Below are 18871 nucleotides of genomic sequence, written 5' to 3'. Positions count from 1 at the left end.
TTTGGATACGTTATGACTAAGAGACTTATTTTTTGTGGAATATGTTTGTAATTTTTTGCGTTTTCTTCTTTTTATAAAATTTTCACGATTTTTAGGTTAATGCACCATTGGAGATCGTTATGGGTATGAATATGGTTACGACTATGGCGTTAGTGTTAAAGGGCCAATTAAGTTTCCTTAACCCTAACGCCATAGTCGTAACCATACCCATATCCATAACCATCTGCAATGTGATCGATTAATGGTGCCTTAACCTAAAAGTCATAAAAATGTCATAAAATTGAAGAAAACGCAAAAAATTACAAACATATACCACAAAAAATAAGTATCTTAGTCAAAACGTATCCAAAACAATAAATAAATAAACAAAAATTAATAAATTCACCAACACAAATATTTTTAGGTTATAGATATGGCGAAAAACCAAAAACCAATTGGTTGGCTATGATATGGTTATGGCTTTAACGTTATGGTATGGCACCATTAATCGATTACATTTATTTGCATAAGGTAGGTTCGATCAGCTGTTTTATCTGGGTATGACTTTATGGTTATAAGTCACTATTAATTCGCCCTTTATGGTATTGCCCCATTAATCAATTACATTGATTTCCATAAGGTAGGTTCGATCAGCTGTTCCTGGTTTTATGGTTATAAGACACCATTAATTGGCCCTTTAGCTTAAAGACGCAGTTTTTGCAGCTCTACACATCTGAACCACACTAAACTTCGCTCCACTTTTTCTTTCCGGTGTAGTATTTGTCAAGTGTGCTTGTTCTCGATTTTGAGCTAAAGCCAAATTTTTAATAAATATCATTTTTTGGCGACTTGCACTAATTTTAATTATTTAAATACTTAACCATGTCTACAAAAGCTGAACTCGCTTGCGTGTATGCTGCTCTCATCCTGGTTGATGATGATGTTTCCATTACTGTAAGTGACAGCCGGCTATAGTGATCAGAAATTTTGTGAAAAATAAATCTGTAAATATTTCCACAATCAAGCAGATTTGTTTTCCCAATTACTTGCTGTACACTTTGGTATTTAAGTTTTATTTTATTTCTTATACTTATGTTTGTGTTTTATTGCAGGGCGAAAAACTTTCCACCATTCTGAAGGCCGCGAATGTTGAAGTCGAACCTTACTGGCCGGGTTTGTTCGCCAAAGCATTGGAAGGTATCAATGTTAAGGATTTGATAACTAATATTGGATCCGGTGTAGGTGCTGCTGCCCCAGCTGGTGGTGCTGCCCCTGCCGGCGGAGACGCTGCTCCCGCTGAGGCTAAGAAGGAAGAAAAGAAGAAAGAAGAGGAACCAGAGGAGTCTGATGATGACATGGGCTTCGGTCTGTTCGATTAAGTCTTAAAGGTTTTTTTTTAGTATTTATTAAAACTTTTGATGTGTCCTTTTGATGAAGTTGAAGTAAAAGTACTTGTATACTACGTATACAAAACAAAACTGCTTTTTCAATGTTTGTTTATTATTATATTCTACATATTTCTTTCCTTGCAAAAGTAATTGTTTGTGTGATAACATCCGTTGGAATTGCCGTTAATCTCATTAAAAAGTCAGAGGTGTCAAAAGACGCGTATTGACTTCGACAACAATCCGAAGGCGGAAAGGAAACATTGTATCTGTCCAGAGGCAGTTGAAGTTGACAATTTGCATATGGTTGTAGTGTTGTGCCACTGAAAAAAATATTGTTAAAAGGATTTTGCACGGATTTAATTTTGATTGATTCACCCCATTGGACCAGTAATTTTTATAAGCGTGGCCGAAGGCCACCAACCCGAAGAGTTCTGCGCAAAAATACTATGAATCCCACCTTCAGTTTCGGAGGAACCACGGGTAATTTTTCGCTTTTTCGTTAATATCTTTCGAACTAGCAAACATTTTTATTTATTAATATTGATGTCAAGACGCGTCGTTTGGCACCTCTCCCAATATATTTGGACGCGTATTAGCATTTGACTCTTGTTCTAGATTGCAGCATTTTCCAGTATGTGTTTTTAGGATCAGGCGACCAAACTGGTGATGCGTATCTCATGAGCGGCCGGCCATTTGCTTTGTACGCGTTTATCAACGTTTCTTAAAATTTTTCCTACGTGATGTCTGCTTGAGATTTTGTTGCGGCTTTGTACTGTAACGAAATTTGAGGGATTCTGATTATTATACACTTGCTAGTGTTCGGATCGCTGAACTGTCGAATAAATAACTGCAATGTTCAGTATTGCAAAATGGTCTTTATTTAGACAACTTTGGGAGTAGTAGTTCACAATTATACTCGCAGCTATTAGTGTGTTTAAATAAAACCGATTAGTTAGTCCTCAGCTTGCGCTGCTTTTATACTCTGTTGCCTCGTTCGCATATTTCTGCTAAGGTCTAGACGTTTCACCTTCTAGAACAGTTGTATCTCATACCTGGGGGTCAATTCACGTTCTATGAAGGGATGATGTGAAAAAAAATCATGCTCGCTGAGAGATACATTTTTTCATTTTATGACATCATTTTTTCATATTAGGCGATTCGTGTTCTTTTCAATACTCGTTGTGAAAATATAATCAGACCAATTCTAAATATTCTCGCGGATTTTTTTATTCCCACGGAAAAATTCTTCAACATTGTAAATTTTACCAAGTAGCGCAACTAACAGCTGATCGGTGAAAATTCGCACATTCACACGCACAGTTCTCGACTCAGTTTCAAAACAAAACTTTAGATTATTTAATTCTAATTTTCAAGTAAGATAATACTTACAAATTTATGTATACAGAATATATATGGCATTTTTGTTGTTATTAAAACAATATTTTTATTTATATTAAAGCTTTTATCATTTTTTTTTTTAACTTTGAAAAATCTCCGAACACCATTCCTTCATTATATGACATTCGACTGCCTAGTCCACTGCCTTCCACTCTATTCGCAACATAACCTCTACTTAAGCTGCCAAACTATATAGTAAACAATGATTGAGTCACTCAAATTCTGCAACGAATTCAGCAAGGCGAATTCATTACAGGTGGTGTTATCCAATCAGCTGATTGCTTCTTCTTGATAATTTTCCATACAGCGCCTTGTACTACAACATGTCAGTTAATCGAAATCAATGAAAATTTTCTTATGACTTGACATTCTTCCGCACAGCGAATTGGTTGAATTCGCTTTGCCACCACCTAGTATAGATTCGCCTTGGAATTCAGCTCGACCAATTGGCGCGGGGCGAATTCCCATAAAAACTAGCGGCAAAATATAAAAATTTGGGAGAAAAGAAGTCAGCGATGCCCCGGCGAAAAACCGTCGTCTCTTATATATTTATCCTCTTTGATTTGGTATTAGAATTTCCGATTGTGGGTAAAATAAATTTATTTTTTTATTTATTCAATAGATAAAATTGCAATATAAAAAATAATGAATAATAATAATAATAATACGGAATAATACCCTCTAAAGCCCGCCCGACCGGCGCGAGGGGCGCATCCGCATGACGCACGGATTTGTTTTTGCCGAGTTGTTGATAGGCGGAGGTTTTTGTTAAGCGTCGAGATCTAAAAATGCTCAGCTACAGAATAAAAATCATCAGCTGAGTACTATATATAACAGTTAGAAATTATATAGCTATACAGCCATAGCAGCAAAGGCCTTAGGCTAACCGGGGAAAATAAATATATGCATCTATCAAAAGATATTCACAAAAACCAAAAGAATGACCCTTAAATATTCGGAAACCCGTGGGTGGGCAGGATGTTAATGAGAATTTTAAGCACAGTAATAGGTAATTCATAGCTGGAGGTCAAAAAATCGAAGTATCTGAAAGAAAACGCTGTGGAAGAAACCGCTATTGCTGGTCAGACATTTTCGGCAATAATCAGTATTCTTAAAGGGCGAATTAATGGTGACTTATAACCATATAACCATAACCAGATAAAACAGCTGATCTAACCTACCTTATGGAAATCAATGTAATCGATTAATGGTGCCATACCATAACGCTAACGCCATAACCATACCATAAGTGTGAATTAAACTTCCTTAAGGGCGAATTAATGGTGATTTATAACCATAAAGCCATAACCAGATAAATCAGCTGATCGAACCTACCTTATGAAAAGGAATGTAATCGATTAAAGCCGGAGTCATTGGTGCCGTATGTCGTATCGCTGTATCCGTATCCCTAACGTAATCAGCTGTTTATCGTTACGACGGAAACCAAACCCCAATTGGTTGGCTACGATACGGTTACGACTTTAGCGGCACCAATAATCGATTGCATTGATTCTCATAAGGTTGGCCGAATCAGCTGTTATAAGGTTACCGATACGGTTACCGATAAAGCACCAATGTCTCCAGCTTAATAGTGCCATACCATAACGCTAACGCCATAGCCAATCAATTGTTCTTGGTTTCTCGCCATATCCATAACCTAAAAATATTTGAGTTGGTGAATTTAATAAATTTTTTTAGATTTTCTTCATTGTTTTGGATACGTTATGGCTAAAATACTTATTTTTTGTGGAATATGTTTGTAATTTTTTGCGTTTTCATCATTTTTATGAAATTTTCACGATTTTTAGGTTAAGGCACCATTAATCGATCACATTGAGATGGTTATGGATATGGGTATGGTTACGACTATGGCGTTAGGGTTAAGGAAGTTTAATTTGGCTTTTATTAACTCTAACGCCATAGTCGTAACCATACCGATATCCATAACCATCTCCAATGTGATCGATTAATGGTGCCTTAACCTAAAAGTCGTGAAAATTTCTTAAAAATTACGAAAACGCAAAAAATTAAAAACATATTCCACAAAAAATAAGTCTCTTAGTCATAACGTATCCAAAACAATAAATAAAATCTACAAAAAGTTATTAAATTCACCAACTCAAATATTTTTAGGTTATGGATATGGCGAGAAACCAAAAACCAATTGGTTGGCTATGGTATGGTTATGGCGTTCGCGTTATGGTATGGCACCATAAATCGATTACATTCATTTCCCTAAGGTAGGTTCGATCAGCTGTTTTATCTGTTAATGGCTTTATGGTTATAAGTCACCATTAATTTTCCCTATAGCCAACCAATTGGTTTCTTGCCATATACATAACCTAAAAATATTTGAGTTGGTGCATTAAATAACTTTTTATAGATTTTATTCATTGTTTTGGATACGTTATGAATAAGAGACTAATTTTTTGTGGAATATGTTTGTAATTTTTTGCGTTTTCTTCTTTTTATGAAATTTTCACGATTTTTAGGTTAATGCACCATTGGAGATTGTTATGGGTATGAATATGGTTACGACTATGGCGTTAGTGTTAAAGGGCCAATTAAGTTTCCTTAACCCTAACGCCATAGTCGTAACCATACCCATATCCATAACCATCTGCAATGTGATCGATTAATGGTGCCTTAACCTAAAAGTCATAAAAATGTCATAAAATTGAAGAAAACGCAAAAAATTTCAAACATATACCACAAAAAATAAGTATCTTAGTCAAAACGTATCCAAAACAATAAATAAATAAACAAAAATTAATAAATTCACCAACACAAATATTTTTAGGTTATAGATATGGCGAAAAACCAAAAACCAATTGGTTGGCTATGGTATGGTTATGGCGTTCGCGTTATGGTATGGCACCATAAATCGATTACATTCATTTCCCTAAGGTAGGTTCGATCAGCTGTTTTATCTGTTAATGGCTTTATGGTTATAAGTCACCATTAATTTTCCCTATAGCCAACCAATTGGTTTCTTGCCATATACATAACCTAAAAATATTTGAGTTGGTGCATTTAATAACTTTTTATAGATTTTATTCATTGTTTTGGATACGTTATGACTAAGAGACTTATTTTTTGTGGAATATGTTTGTAATTTTTTGCGTTTTCTTCTTTTTATAAAATTTTCACGATTTTTAGGTTAATGCACCATTGGAGATCGTTATGGGTATGAATATGGTTACGACTATGGCGTTAGTGTTAAAGGGCCAATTAAGTTTCCTTAACCCTAACGCCATAGTCGTAACCATACCCATATCCATAACCATCTGCAATGTGATCGATTAATGGTGCCTTAACCTAAAAGTCATAAAAATGTCATAAAATTGAAGAAAACGCAAAAAATTACAAACATATACCACAAAAAATAAGTATCTTAGTCAAAACGTATCCAAAACAATAAATAAATAAACAAAAATTAATAAATTCACCAACACAAATATTTTTAGGTTATAGATATGGCGAAAAACCAAAAACCAATTGGTTGGCTATGATATGGTTATGGCTTTAACGTTATGGTATGGCACCATTAATCGATTACATTTATTTGCATAAGGTAGGTTCGATCAGCTGTTTTATCTGGGTATGACTTTATGGTTATAAGTCACTATTAATTCGCCCTTTATGGTATTGCCCCATTAATCAATTACATTGATTTCCATAAGGTAGGTTCGATCAGCTGTTCCTGGTTTTATGGTTATAAGACACCATTAATTGGCCCTTTAGCTTAAAGACGCAGTTTTTGCAGCTCTACACATCTGAACCACACTAAACTTCGCTCCACTTTTTCTTTCCGGTGTAGTATTTGTCAAGTGTGCTTGTTCTCGATTTTGAGCTAAAGCCAAATTTTTAATAAATATCATTTTTTGGCGACTTGCACTAATTTTAATTATTTAAATACTTAACCATGTCTACAAAAGCTGAACTCGCTTGCGTGTATGCTGCTCTCATCCTGGTTGATGATGATGTTTCCATTACTGTAAGTGACAGCCGGCTATAGTGATCAGAAATTTTGTGAAAAATAAATCTGTAAATATTTCCACAATCAAGCAGATTTGTTTTCCCAATTACTTGCTGTACACTTTGGTATTTAAGTTTTATTTTATTTCTTATACTTATGTTTGTGTTTTATTGCAGGGCGAAAAACTTTCCACCATTCTGAAGGCCGCGAATGTTGAAGTCGAACCTTACTGGCCGGGTTTGTTCGCCAAAGCATTGGAAGGTATCAATGTTAAGGATTTGATAACTAATATTGGATCCGGTGTAGGTGCTGCTGCCCCAGCTGGTGGTGCTGCCCCTGCCGGCGGAGACGCTGCTCCCGCTGAGGCTAAGAAGGAAGAAAAGAAGAAAGAAGAGGAACCAGAGGAGTCTGATGATGACATGGGCTTCGGTCTGTTCGATTAAGTCTTAAAGGTTTTTTTTTAGTATTTATTAAAACTTTTGATGTGTCCTTTTGATGAAGTTGAAGTAAAAGTACTTGTATACTACGTATACAAAACAAAACTGCTTTTTCAATGTTTGTTTATTATTATATTCTACATATTTCTTTCCTTGCAAAAGTAATTGTTTGTGTGATAACATCCGTTGGAATTGCCGTTAATCTCATTAAAAAGTCAGAGGTGTCAAAAGACGCGTATTGACTTCGACAACAATCCGAAGGCGGAAAGGAAACATTGTATCTGTCCAGAGGCAGTTGAAGTTGACAATTTGCATATGGTTGTAGTGTTGTGCCACTGAAAAAAATATTGTTAAAAGGATTTTGCACGGATTTAATTTTGATTGATTCACCCCATTGGACCAGTAATTTTTATAAGCGTGGCCGAAGGCCACCAACCCGAAGAGTTCTGCGCAAAAATACTATGAATCCCACCTTCAGTTTCGGAGGAACCACGGGTAATTTTTCGCTTTTTCGTTAATATCTTTCGAACTAGCAAACATTTTTATTTATTAATATTGATGTCAAGACGCGTCGTTTGGCACCTCTCCCAATATATTTGGACGCGTATTAGCATTTGACTCTTGTTCTAGATTGCAGCATTTTCCAGTATGTGTTTTTAGGATCAGGCGACCAAACTGGTGATGCGTATCTCATGAGCGGCCGGCCATTTGCTTTGTACGCGTTTATCAACGTTTCTTAAAATTTTTCCTACGTGATGTCTGCTTGAGATTTTGTTGCGGCTTTGTACTGTAACGAAATTTGAGGGATTCTGATTATTATACACTTGCTAGTGTTCGGATCGCTGAACTGTCGAATAAATAACTGCAATGTTCAGTATTGCAAAATGGTCTTTATTTAGACAACTTTGGGAGTAGTAGTTCACAATTATACTCGCAGCTATTAGTGTGTTTAAATAAAACCGATTAGTTAGTCCTCAGCTTGCGCTGCTTTTATACTCTGTTGCCTCGTTCGCATATTTCTGCTAAGGTCTAGACGTTTCACCTTCTAGAACAGTTGTATCTCATACCTGGGGGTCAATTCACGTTCTATGAAGGGATGATGTGAAAAAAAATCATGCTCGCTGAGAGATACATTTTTTCATTTTATGACATCATTTTTTCATATTAGGCGATTCGTGTTCTTTTCAATACTCGTTGTGAAAATATAATCAGACCAATTCTAAATATTCTCGCGGATTTTTTTATTCCCACGGAAAAATTCTTCAACATTGTAAATTTTACCAAGTAGCGCAACTAACAGCTGATCGGTGAAAATTCGCACATTCACACGCACAGTTCTCGACTCAGTTTCAAAACAAAACTTTAGATTATTTAATTCTAATTTTCAAGTAAGATAATACTTACAAATTTATGTATACAGAATATATATGGCATTTTTGTTGTTATTAAAACAATATTTTTATTTATATTAAAGCTTTTATCATTTTTTTTTTTAACTTTGAAAAATCTCCGAACACCATTCCTTCATTATATGACATTCGACTGCCTAGTCCACTGCCTTCCACTCTATTCGCAACATAACCTCTACTTAAGCTGCCAAACTATATAGTAAACAATGTTCTTCAAATTCTTTTCTCCTAGGGAGAAGAATAATTGGGGAATAGGAATTACGAATTTTCGAAGTAAGCTGTTTTGTCAATGGAAATTTCGTTGCACATTTCTTATTTCGTTTAAAAAATTTTAAAGAGTAATTATTGTTGCCAATTTGTTTGAAATTAAGAAATAAGGTATAAACAATGTACATTATTGCATTTCGTGTGGTATTCACTGAAATGAGTAATGAATTGGAAGGAGAAAACTTAACTAGTGTCTTTCATCACCTCTGTTCAACTCTAAGATTGCAACCAATTCCTATAATGAGCATTTTTCGGCTACGGAAACTAGACAACAGCGTGACAGATCCGGCCGTAATAATCAAATTTCAGTCGCCGACAGACAGAAACAAATTGCTAAAAAGTATAGGCACCTTTAGGCGCCGAAACAATCCAAACATCAAGGGTCTGCAATTAGTTCATGTGGGCATAAATTTAAATGCTCTGATTTATGTAAATGCTTCGCTGTCCAGGCAAAACTATGCGATCTTCAAGGCAGCGATCCGTCTAAAGAAGAAAAGGAAGGTAGTAGCGGTTTTTTCTAAGAAGGGTCTGGTACATATCAGACGAACAGCAAACGCCAGCCCTGAAGCAATACATAGCTTGGATTTTCTAGAGCGTCTTGAGAATACCGGCGAAGAAAGCGCGAGTTCCTTTCGAGTTGAAGATGCGCCAAGGAATAATGATCAATAAATTAATTTCTATGTATGGTATATTACTTAAGTTCTTGAGTCTCTTCGTTTCCGTCTTTATCTCTCCCTATCATACTTGTAAACAATCATTTATGTTGTCTTTATTGTTACGCATCGCAGAGCATTCTTTACATCCCATAGATAGTGATGGTCCTAGACTATAGGTTGTCTAGTTCCAAAGACTGCTTACATACACTGTTGCGCGTATTCAGAAAACGTACTAAAGGGCTCAAAGTCATCCATCTCAATGCGCAAAGCCTATATAAAAAGCTGGATGAATTGAGATTCATATCTGACGGTTCTGATATAGATGTTATATGTGTTTCCGAAACCTGGTTTTCTTCATGTCACAAAAATGATTTGGTGCAACTAAATGGATATCAACTTTTCAGGGCTGATAGACGTGGTCATGGTGGTGGTGTTGCTATATATGTCAAAAGTAGTTTATCCTGTAAACTTTGCTGCAGTGCTAGTCCAAGTGATTCTGTCGAATATGTGTTCGTAGACGTGTTCTCTGTAAATAATGAAAGGCTTCTTATCGGCTGTGCATACAGACCTAATCGTGGAGTTGACTTCTCTGGCTTTATTGAATTTCTTGAGCCTCTACTTATAAGCTATGATAATATACTCATTGCTGGGGATTTCAACTCCAACCTTCTTGTCGACTCAACTCTAAAGCTAAGTATGGAGTCTCTTGGACTTTTTCCCACCAATTTAACTTCACCTACACACTTTACTGACTCAAATTCTTCTTTGCTGGATTTATTTTTTGTGAATGTGAAATTTTGTGAAATTGCTCCACTACGATCAATTGTCGGCATCTTGCTTTTCAAAACACGATCTGATATTTCTTAGTTACAACTTTCAAACGTCACACATCCAATGTTCCTTTACGTATCGTGATTTTAGAAGCATAGATTACAGTTCCCTTAATGCCGCGCTGGAGTCGGTCGAATGGAGCTTGATTCGTACGCTGACATCGGTCGATGATCAGGCATCATTCCTACAGAACCATATTATTAGGCTTTTCGACAACCATGTGCCAGTGTACTCAAGGCTGCTGCACACAATAATACCCCTTGGTTTAGTGCCAATCTAAAACGCTTAATTCACCAGCGTAACCTTGCTTACTCACGATGGAAAAGATACAAAACCCTGGAGGCTCACAACTGCTTCAAAGCAGCTAGGATCGCTGCAAACAAAGCCATTAGGTCAGCAAAGCAGAAATTTTATAATAACAAGTTTAGTGCGGCTTTGAGTTCGAAGCAATGATGACGTTCGCAGGAAACCTGGAAGTCGATTAAACATATTGGTATCGGAAAATCCAAATGCGATATTTCTGTCCTCCCTGATGTAGACATTAACGAGATAAATATAAATTTTTTAAATCTGCCAATCTCAACTGACAATATATGTGCTGACAATTATTGTATTCGCGCTAATGTTGATTGTGGTCCTCTTGAGTTTGCTAGTGTCGATGATTGTGATGTCGTTCAAGCCATTCTTTCAGTAAAGTCTAATGCTATGGGGTTCGATGGTATATGTCCGAAATTTTTAAAAATAATTCTTCCTAAAATCCTTCCTCACTTAACCTACTTGGTTAACTCTGTGCTGACGTCCCTGTGTATTTCCCAAATGTTGGAAAGTTGCTAAGGTAATCCTAATCCCCAAGCAAAACAAGGAGTATAGACTTATAGCTATTTTGCCTTTCCTTTCCAAGGTCGTCGAACGAATTTTGCACTGCCAGATAAATACTTATGTGCAGGATAATAACCTTCTCACAGATTCCCAGTCTGTTTTCTCTGCTTTTTACAATTAAAGCAGTAACCCTCCGTAATAAATTAAACTTTTAATGAAAATCAATAACTCTGAACTGAACACTTTTCGCCTTGATATAAAATAAAAATGCTGTGGAACAGGAGCAACACTTTTGTGACTACATAAACCCTGTTTCAATCTTTTACGTCTCTGCACAGAACCCTAATTGACCTTTTTCAACCGAAACAACAATGGCAACCATTGTAAATTTTACCAAGTAGCGCAACTAACAGGTGATCGGTGAAAATTCGCACATTCACACGCACAGTTCTCGACTCAGTTTCAAAAAAAAATTTAGATTATTTAATTCAAATTTTAAAGTGAGATAATCCTTACAAATTTATGTATACAGAATATATATGGCGTTTTCGTTGTTATTGAAACAATAGTTTTATTTATATTAAAGCTTTTATCATCTTTTTTTTTAACTTTGAAAAATCTCCGAACACCATTCCTTCATTATATGACATTCGACTGCCTAGTCCACTGCCTTCCACTCTATTCGCAACATAACCTCTACTTAAGCTGCCAAACTATATAGTAAACGATGATGGCAACACAGATTTTTCCGTTATGCCCACTTAAGCGAGTGCCTGTCAGAAAGTCAACACACTTGTACTTGTACCAGGGATGCACCTTAACGTTAAGCTAATCGTTTATCAAAAAATTTCCACCGTTTCTGTTGAAACACTTTGAAATATTATCGATAGAGAAATTATCAAGATAAATTGTATTTCGTTTTTAACCGAAACGAAAAGCTTTCGTTAACGTTAAAAACGTTAACAAAAACGTGATACTTTATGTTTGAATTGTGCTGGCAATGCTATAGCCATGGTGAAGCCGTAAGGTGGTAACAGCGAGCGGACATACACACACAAACTCCATGTAATTTGTTTGTGTAATTCGTTGGTGGTAATGTCAAAAATACTCTGAGAAATGTTCGTACTGTCAAAATTCATTAGAAAAGTTGCAATCAGCTTGGCTAATGCTTTCACCTTTAATGACACCGCCATCAATCAGCTTTGCCAGCATAGTTTGAAATTAATAATCAACATAAACGATTTGATTTCGTTTTGATAGGGCAGAAAACGAAACAAAATCATTTCGTTAATTTGACGATCTTAACGTTAATAAACGAAACGAAATGACTTCGTTTCGTTTATTAACGTTGATTATCGTAACGAAATGATATCGTTTCGTTGGTTAAGCATGCCTGACTTGTACACTATGCATCAAATATGCGAACCATAGATGATATGTATGAGAAGGAGGCAATTCCTTCCTCTTTCTAACACATTGCAGTTTGTCACTTCGGTCAGTGTCAAATTATTGTGGAACTCAGTGGAACCTGCGTGGAACATGCTTTTGACACTGAACGAAGTGTCAAAATTACCGGGGTTTCTGTCGTTGGAAGCGACGCAGGGAAACAAAAAAAGGAGCGGAATATCAGATATGGGTTGCTGTGATGGTAAATTTTTGAACGAATTTAGTATGAAAATGTACTGCACCTATATGGGTCCTACAGAAAATTATAAAAAAGTCTTGAATTGGGGTATCTGAGGACGCGTAGTTATTCCAGTATTAAGAATACAAACACGGGTGCTAAGTTTTTCTACCCATTCAAAAGTTCTCCGCGAAAAACAGCTTGAAACCGAGGTCGACTGCAATAACTCGACCAAAATTGTGGAAAGAGAAATAAAAAGACGCGTTTTGTTCTGTTATCAATAGTCCAAAGGCGAAAAAGTATTCGAATTATTGGAAGCGAGGCACACGGTTTTGGTCGTGTTTTAGCAAGTGTCCCGGCAATAAAGTATCAAAATTTTTAATTAAAATTGTCCAAAACATATGGATTTTAAAGAGAGGTGAAATTAAGCGCTCGTTTGAAAGTAAATAAGGATATTTCTTTGCAATTTTACGATAAAAATTTTACGCAGTTTTCGTTAGCAGCTACTACACTTTTCTTGGACCTAAGAAGTTCAACAGTGCCAAATAGCATTCACAAAAAAAAACGAACAAGAACAAGCATTTTATCAGTTGAGCGTGGCTGTGTATGTGCGTGCTGCGACATATCCTACTTGTAGACCTGTACTATGATGCGAACAGCTCTTCCGTTGCTTATGATATATTTTTCCATTGTGAATGATGACAAAGTGTGATCTCTTCTGCATAAACGTCAAAATTCCAAAGTGATTGGATCACCTGATTCGTATTTGACTATCGCTGTCTCATTCTGTATCTCTTTCTATCACCCGCTGAAGATAGGCGCCGCCATATTGAACAGCCTGTCAGGCAGTTGACAGATAAGAGATCACACTTTGTCATCATTCACAATGTATTTTTCGACTAACGCCCCGATTCTAGTGTGGTAACAACATTCTTCACCACGGTAACGAAATCATGTGGCAACTTTTACACCCTTTTGGTATTGTCACGGATATTAACATCACTAAGTTATACCATCACTAAGGCGATGCCAAGGCAGTATTTACGTCAATAATCAAATCATGTATACACATATATAAGGCAGCCGAAAGATGTCACACACAGATGCATTTACTTATACGCCTATGTATGCGCGAGAGACTGTAAACTACAAACATTCACATAAATAATTCAATCATTATGTATCTACATAAACGAATAAATAACTGCGTCTACACATATGTACGTATACGAGCAGCGGAGCGGCAATGCACAAACACATGCATATATCTTATCTGAGTTGTCACAAGAGAGAGCAATAATTTGTGCACGTAGTTGTGGCTGGCGATTTTGTAGCCGAACTAACTAGTAACTTCTGGAAATCGAAGAGCCTAGAAGTATGCAGCGTAAACTATAAAAGCGGGGCAGGCGAGTAAGAAGTAATTCAGTTTGAGTTGAGCAATCAATCAGTTATTGATTAAGCACGCGATCTGGCGGCCAATAGTAGAGTTCAATTTGAATTATCAATCAGTTTGGTTATTAAGCCTGCGAGTAGCAAAGTATAAGTGTCATTGTGAAGTACTTTAATAAAGGCCATTTTTCCATTATTCAATATTGGAGTTATTTATTCAACAGTTTAGTGATTCGAACTTAGCAGAGGATTGCAAATAAGAGGATTTGCAAGTAAATTCGTTACAATTGGTGTCAGAAGTGGGATTGTTGAATAAATTCCAAAGGACAACAAGGACATGGCAAAGTTCAGTGAATTGAAGATCCAGCAACTAAAGAAGGAGTTGGAGACCCGTGGATTGAATACAAGCGGCGTTAAACTTGAACTTCAGGCACGGCTACGAGAGGCAATGGAAGCAGAAAGAATTGATGTGGAAGAGTATGTCTTTCATCTTGATGGCGAAGAGACAACAAAAATTGAAGAGAAAAACGAAACATCGCAAACGGTTACCAGCACAGACTTGAACGTGATATTGGCTGCAATATCTGCACAAACATCGACAGTAGCATCAATGTCGTCACAAATGTCATCACAACTGGAAGAGCAGAAGACATATATGACATCACAACTGGAAGAACAGAAGACATATATGGCATCCAAGATGGAAACTCAACTGGAAGAATAGAAAACGTATATGTCATCTCAACTGGAAGAACAGAAAACGTATATGTCATCTCAACTGGAATCGCAGGAGAACCGTATAACATCGAAGATTGAAGCACAAGAGGCACGAATATCCGAAATGTCGGCACAAATATCAGCGCAGATCTCTGCTCAACTGGAAGAGCAAGAAGGACGTATTTCCTCGAAGTTGGAGGCGCAAGATACAAAAATTTTACAGTTTGAAGAAAAAATCGAGGCCGAGGTGGATGCTTTGAGAGGACGTATCGAGCAGTTGCAACTAAATCGCCCAGCAGTTTCAACGAGTAATCCAAAAGTAAAAACACCATCCTTTGACGGTTCTGTCCCTTTTCAGGTCTTTAAGCTACAGTTTGAGAAGACCGCAGCAGTGAACCAATGGAATGCTGAAGATAAAGTTGCAGCTCTGTTCGTGGCACTGAAAGGGCCTGCCGCGGAAATCTTACAGACCATCCCAGAGTATGAGCGGAACCACTACGAAACATTGATGAGGGCTTTAGAGAGACGTTACGGAAGCGAGCATAGGAAACAGATATTCCAAATTGAGTTGCAAAACCGCTACCAAAAAGCAAATGAGACATTGCAGGAGTTTGCTTCAGATATTGAAAGATTGGCTCATCTTGCAAATGCAGACGAATCCGTGGAATACACTGAAAGGGTAAAAATCCAGAGCTTCATAAATGGCATACGAGATGTGGAAACGAAGCGGGCTACATATGCGAATCCAAAACTAACGTTTGCTGAAACGGTATCGCATGCACTGACTCAGGAAACAGCCTCACTTTTGAGTAAGCCAGCGTACAAAGCTCATCGCGTGGAAGTGGAAAAGCCAGACTGAGTAGACGCAATTTTGGAAGCATTGAAGGGTACGCAGCAGAAGAATAATGATGCAGTCAAATGCTTTAAGTGTGGAAAGCCAGGGCATATTGCGCGTTATTGCAACACCAACCCTAACAGTTCCAACAATGTGGGTGGTCGTAAACGCAGAGCAGAAGGAGATGAGCAAATATCCAAGACAAATCAATCGTTAAACTAAAGCGAGTCAGCAGCAAGGGGCGACAGCTGACTCCCTCAATTGAATGCCCCATAATCTCTATCTCACAAATTGGAAGAAGGTCGAGCAATCTTACTGTCGGAGGACATGTGGATGGAAAGGAACGTTTACTGACTGTAGATACGGGTGCATCTCATTCCATCATTCGAGCGGATTTAGTGAACAAGGAGATAAAACCATTGCATGGAGCAATATTGCGTACAGCCACTGGAGAAGACACCCAGGTAATTGGAGAAGTAGAATGTGAAGTAGCAATTGGGAACGTCACGGTACTTCACAATTTTATAGTGGCAGGTATTGTTGGTGAAATCATAATTGGAGTGGACTTCTTAATCAACCAAGGCATCAAAATCGATATGCAAAGCAAGACGATGCGATATAAGAACATGGATGTGCCACTTAATTTCGGCTACGAGAGAGGCTACAGTAGTAAACGAGTGCTGGTGGAAGAGAGTCAGCAAATACCACCAAAATCAGAAGCAGTCATCTGGGCAAAGGTTGGTGGAGATTGTGGGACAAACAAATTGTGGGTTGTCGAAGCAGCAAACAAATCAGCACTAAACATACTTAAAGGAAAAACCCTGGCTATGACAAAACAAGATGGACGTATTCCGGTAAGAGTACTCAATGAGTTCAAGTCACCACTCAAACTGACTAAAGGAGCTATTTTGGGAAGATGCCAAGAGGCTGAAGTAGTTATTAACTGTGAACAACTCCAGGAACACGTTTCAGCTAGTAATACTGATCTTTCAAATGACATCACGGCATGGATGCAGGGGCTAGAGGAAGCATATCAGAGTAAGGCAAAACAACTGCTCCTAAAGTACGCGAATATATTTGACCAGGATGATTCTAAGCCAGGCCGCACCAACGTTGTGAAACATCAAATTGACACTGGAGATGCGAGGCCGATCCGTCAAGCTCCACGTAGTGTTCCACTGGCGAAGCGGGAAGTTGTGAGTCAAATCATTCAAGAAATGAGCGACAGCGGCGTCATCGAACCATCAGCTAGTCCATGGAGCTCACCGGTAGTACTTGTAAAAAAGAAGGATGGAAAAATGAGGTTTTGCGTGGACTACCGGAAGTTGAATGACGTAACGAAAAAGGATAGCTATCCATTGCCAAGAATTGACGACACTCTGGACTCGCTATCTGGTACGAAATGGTTTTCCATGCTGGACTTGAAAAGCGGTTACTGGCAAGTGGAGGTGAAGGAGGAAGATAAAGAGAAAACAGCCTTCAGTGTCGGTGATGGTCTTTGGCAATTTACAGTGATGCCTTTTGGACTTTGTAATGCACCAGCTACTTTTGAGAGACTCATGGACCAGGTACTGAAAGGACTACATTGGAAAACATGCTTGGTGTACCTGGACGACATCATCGTATTGGGCAAGAACTTTGATGAACATCTTAAGAACTTGGAGGAAGTTTTCCAGAGAATAGCTGGCGCTGGTCTGAAGTTAAGTCCCAAAAAGTGTGCGCTGTTTAAAAAGGAAGTCAATTATTTGGGTCACAAGGTAACGACAGAGGGCATCTGCACTGCGAACGAAAAAATAGAGGCTGTAAAGGATTGGCCAAGACCACAGAACCTACATGAATTGAGAAGTTTTCTTGGGCTGTGCACATATTACCGCCGATTTGTACCAAATTTTTCCAGCGTAGCCCATAGCCTCCATGAGCTTACAAGAAAAAACAAAGCTTTTGAATGGAAGAAGGAGCAAGAAGTGGCTTTCCAAACATTGAAGGAGCGTTTGTGCACTGCCCCAATGTTAGCATATCCGATTCCAGGTGCAACATTTATTTTAGATACAGATGCGAGTGGATATGCTATAGGAGGCGTTTTATCACAACTGGTCGATGGACAGGAGAAGGTAGTTGCATATTACAGCCGTTCGATTGGAAAACCAGAGAGGAACTATTGTGTTACGCGGAGAGAGCTGTTGGCATTGGTAGAGTGCATTAAACATTTTCACAAATACCTCTACGGCCAGCGATTCCGTGTCAGGACAGATCACGCAGCGTTGAAATGGCTTCTGCAGTTCCGTAATCCGGAAGGACAATTGGCACGGTGGATCGAGCGACTACAAAGCTACGACTTTTCCATTGAGCATCGAAAAGGTAGTACCCATGGAAATGCTGATGCAATGTCACGAAGACCATGTAGTCTGGAATGCAAGCACTGCTCAAAGGCCGAGGCTAAAGAAGACATTATAGATGTCCGGCTAATGACTATAACGTGTACGGATGAATGGGACAAGGAACAACTAAGAAAGTGTCAGCTAGAAGATACAGATCTGTCACATGTTATGCAAGGGCTCGAACGAAACGAAAGACCAAGTAGAGAGGAGATGTCAGCAGAGAGTCCCATTGCGAAGTCATATTGGGCACAGTGGAACAGTTTAGAGTTGATATCCGGTTGCTTGCATCGAGTATGGGAGAGTGAGGATGGTCAATGCAAAAAGAAACTGATAGTTGTTCCCAGGAAGAGGATTCCTAACGTGCTCAGTGAGCTGCACAATGGACCAAGTGGAGGTCATCTTGGAATCACGAAGACACTCGAAAAAATTAAGCAGATTCTATTGGGTTGGTTGCCGTCAGTCGGTCACCGAGTGGATTGCCAACTGCGAGGTATGCAACAGAGCGAAAGGGCCCAAAACCCGAAGTCATGGCCAGATGAAGCAGTATATTTCAGGTGCACCATTTGAAAGGATCGCCATGGATGTCGCGGGTCCATTTCCTACTAGCAACCGCGGAAACAAATACGTACTGGTGGTTATGGATTATTTCAGTAAATGGCCAGAGGTATACCCAATCCCAAACCAAGAAGCAGAAACAGTAGCAGAAGTGGTAAAAAACGAATGGGTTGCAAGGTATGGTGTACCAATGGAGTTACATTCTGACCA

The 18871-nt window shown here is 38.1% G+C and overlaps 2 protein-coding genes and 2 long non-coding RNA genes across 5 annotated transcripts; 2 read left to right on the top strand and 2 right to left on the bottom strand.

Moving 5' to 3' along the window:
• The first annotated feature begins 736 nt into the window (after window positions 1-736).
• Window positions 737-1457, top strand: LOC137250301 (large ribosomal subunit protein P1). The gene is made up of 2 exons (XM_067782863.1): window positions 737-933; window positions 1092-1457. The coding sequence occupies exons 1-2, from the start codon at window positions 862-864 to the stop codon at window positions 1356-1358; spliced, it is 339 nt and encodes a 112-aa protein (XP_067638964.1). The 5' UTR covers window positions 737-861; the 3' UTR covers window positions 1359-1457.
• A 1-nt stretch (window position 1458) lies between these two features.
• LOC137250302 (uncharacterized) lies at window positions 1459-3061 on the bottom strand. 2 transcript variants are annotated; one of them, XR_010952896.1, is made up of 3 exons: window positions 2420-2643; window positions 1743-2139; window positions 1459-1687 (listed from the first exon to the last, which is right to left on the bottom strand). It is a non-coding gene; the product is annotated as an uncharacterized lncRNA (long non-coding RNA). The 2 variants fall into 2 exon arrangements; XR_010952895.1 differs by having other exon boundaries at window positions 1743-3061.
• Window positions 3062-6565: 3504 nt separating this feature from the next.
• LOC137250299 (large ribosomal subunit protein P1) lies at window positions 6566-7286 on the top strand. Its single transcript, XM_067782861.1, has 2 exons — window positions 6566-6762; window positions 6921-7286. Exons 1-2 carry the CDS (start codon window positions 6691-6693, stop codon window positions 7185-7187), a joined length of 339 nt encoding a protein of 112 aa, XP_067638962.1. The 5' UTR covers window positions 6566-6690; the 3' UTR covers window positions 7188-7286.
• A 1-nt stretch (window position 7287) lies between these two features.
• LOC137250300 (uncharacterized) lies at window positions 7288-11479 on the bottom strand. The gene is made up of 3 exons (XR_010952894.1): window positions 11300-11479; window positions 7572-7968; window positions 7288-7516 (listed from the first exon to the last, which is right to left on the bottom strand). It is a non-coding gene; the product is annotated as an uncharacterized lncRNA (long non-coding RNA).
• Window positions 11480-18871: the final 7392 nt, after the last annotated feature.

This window comes from Eurosta solidaginis, chromosome 4 (genome assembly GCF_040869045.1).
Source record: "Eurosta solidaginis isolate ZX-2024a chromosome 4, ASM4086904v1, whole genome shotgun sequence".
Lineage (NCBI taxonomy): Eukaryota > Metazoa > Arthropoda > Insecta > Diptera > Tephritidae > Eurosta > Eurosta solidaginis.
The sequence above is the reverse complement of the archived record's forward strand: the minus strand, read 5'-3'. Positions and strand labels throughout refer to the sequence as shown.